This window comes from Echinops telfairi, unplaced genomic scaffold (assembly GCF_000313985.2).
Source record: "Echinops telfairi isolate 266 unplaced genomic scaffold, ASM31398v2 ScPeMD7_7468;HRSCAF=8506_0, whole genome shotgun sequence".
NCBI classification, from domain to species: domain Eukaryota; kingdom Metazoa; phylum Chordata; class Mammalia; order Afrosoricida; family Tenrecidae; genus Echinops; species Echinops telfairi.
The window spans coordinates 80,465,713-80,467,185 of NW_022111369.1; the positions used below are offsets into that span (position 1 = coordinate 80,465,713).

General features: G+C 38.1%; 1 protein-coding gene across 1 annotated transcript in view; it reads right to left on the reverse strand.

Annotated features, from left to right (window-relative positions):
• POLR2B (RNA polymerase II subunit B) overlaps nt 1–1,473 on the reverse strand; it is a 50,381-nt gene that overhangs the window by 34,594 nt on the left and 14,314 nt on the right. The window contains exons 4-6 of the mRNA XM_004706294.2: nt 1,193–1,305; nt 836–1,055; nt 281–439 (exon numbers count right to left, since the gene is read on the reverse strand). Coding sequence (XP_004706351.1) covers nt 281–439; nt 836–1,055; nt 1,193–1,305 — 492 coding nt within the window. The remainder of the gene's footprint in view (nt 1–280; nt 440–835; nt 1,056–1,192; nt 1,306–1,473) is intronic.

The window sequence follows — 1,473 nt, forward strand, 5'->3', positions numbered from 1 at the left end:
TTGAAAAGCACTGCCTTCTAGAATTTTAATAGTCAGTTTTCAGCAGTACATGGTACATGGCCAGACTTTCCTTCCAAGATAGCTCCTGGTGGACTCAAATCCCCCAACCTTTCAATTAGCAACCCTGTATGTAAGCATTTGCTCCATCCAAGGGCTCCAATGTACTGCACAGCAGAGGGTACAAAGTCCCTAATACGTTCACACGAACACCTCATACTGTGCTCCAGAAGAGCTGTCCTAGTGATGCAAAGTGAGACACACGATCATGTCCCATGCATACCTGTCCTCCTCTCGCCAGCATGCTAACCCAGATAGTACTGGTGGGCCGGGAAGAATTCTCTAGGCACGACCTACACTCGCCAGTGTAGGCATATTTAGAATCCTTTTTGGCAAACACATAAACTGTGTTTGTTGCCATTTTCTCTTGAGCAATCAGGACCTATGTGGACAATAAGACAGAGTCAGAAAAGTCAAAAGACCTAGAGGTAGGAAGTTTTCTGAACCTTAATTTAACCTAACCACACATAGTATGTAGCATTTCAAACATCTTTCCTCTAAAATCACCCAAAACATCACTGAAGCATTCTTAAACCTTACAAATTCCATTTTGCATCAACGCTTCCCAGAGATAAGGAAGTTCAAACAACTGACCATATTTGTTGTATTCTACATACATGTAAATAAAGCTTATTTGTTTAAAAAGTTTATCAACTGTCAATCCCTATATTCAGCTGCCACTCCAAGGTATTCTAAATAAGGCTGACCTGTTAATAATATTTAATTATTCTATCATTTTCAATGTAATGGTACTAAATATAGACTACATATGACATACCTTTTCAGATCCATTGATAATGAAATAGCCGCCAGGATCCAAAGGGCATTCATTTAACTCACACAGATCACGGTCCGTTAAGCCATTCAACAGGCAGTAAGTTGAGCGCAACATAATTGGAATTTTTCCTATAAAGGTTTTCTGATGCTGAGTCTGAAGTTGTTCTTCACCTTCTTTAATGACTGTCTTTGTTATGTCAACGTAAAGTGGAGCAGAATAACTTTGAATAGAAAAACACATCACAGTTATGAAATGATGGTGTATTTGCTAAGATACAAACACTCAACTGGTTTAAAAAAAAGACATCTACTCAAATGATACTGCACTGTCATTTAAGGAAATCTTCTTCTTTCTTACGTGAGATTTCTTAATCTGGCTTCATTCGGCATCATCGGTGAAGGAGCACCGTCTCTTTCCCAATGGGTAGGCTTCGAGAGGTAAATCTGCTCAAACTTTAGCAAGTATCTTGGCTGAATTGAAAACGAGAAAAAAAGAGTGAAAAGAATAAGTAACTTTCCCCATAAAAGTTACAATAATTCTGTTTTTGTCAGCTTTAACCTTTTTTTTAAATCGTTTTATTAGGGGCTCATACAACTCTTATCACAATCCATACACACATCAATTGTGTAAAGCACATT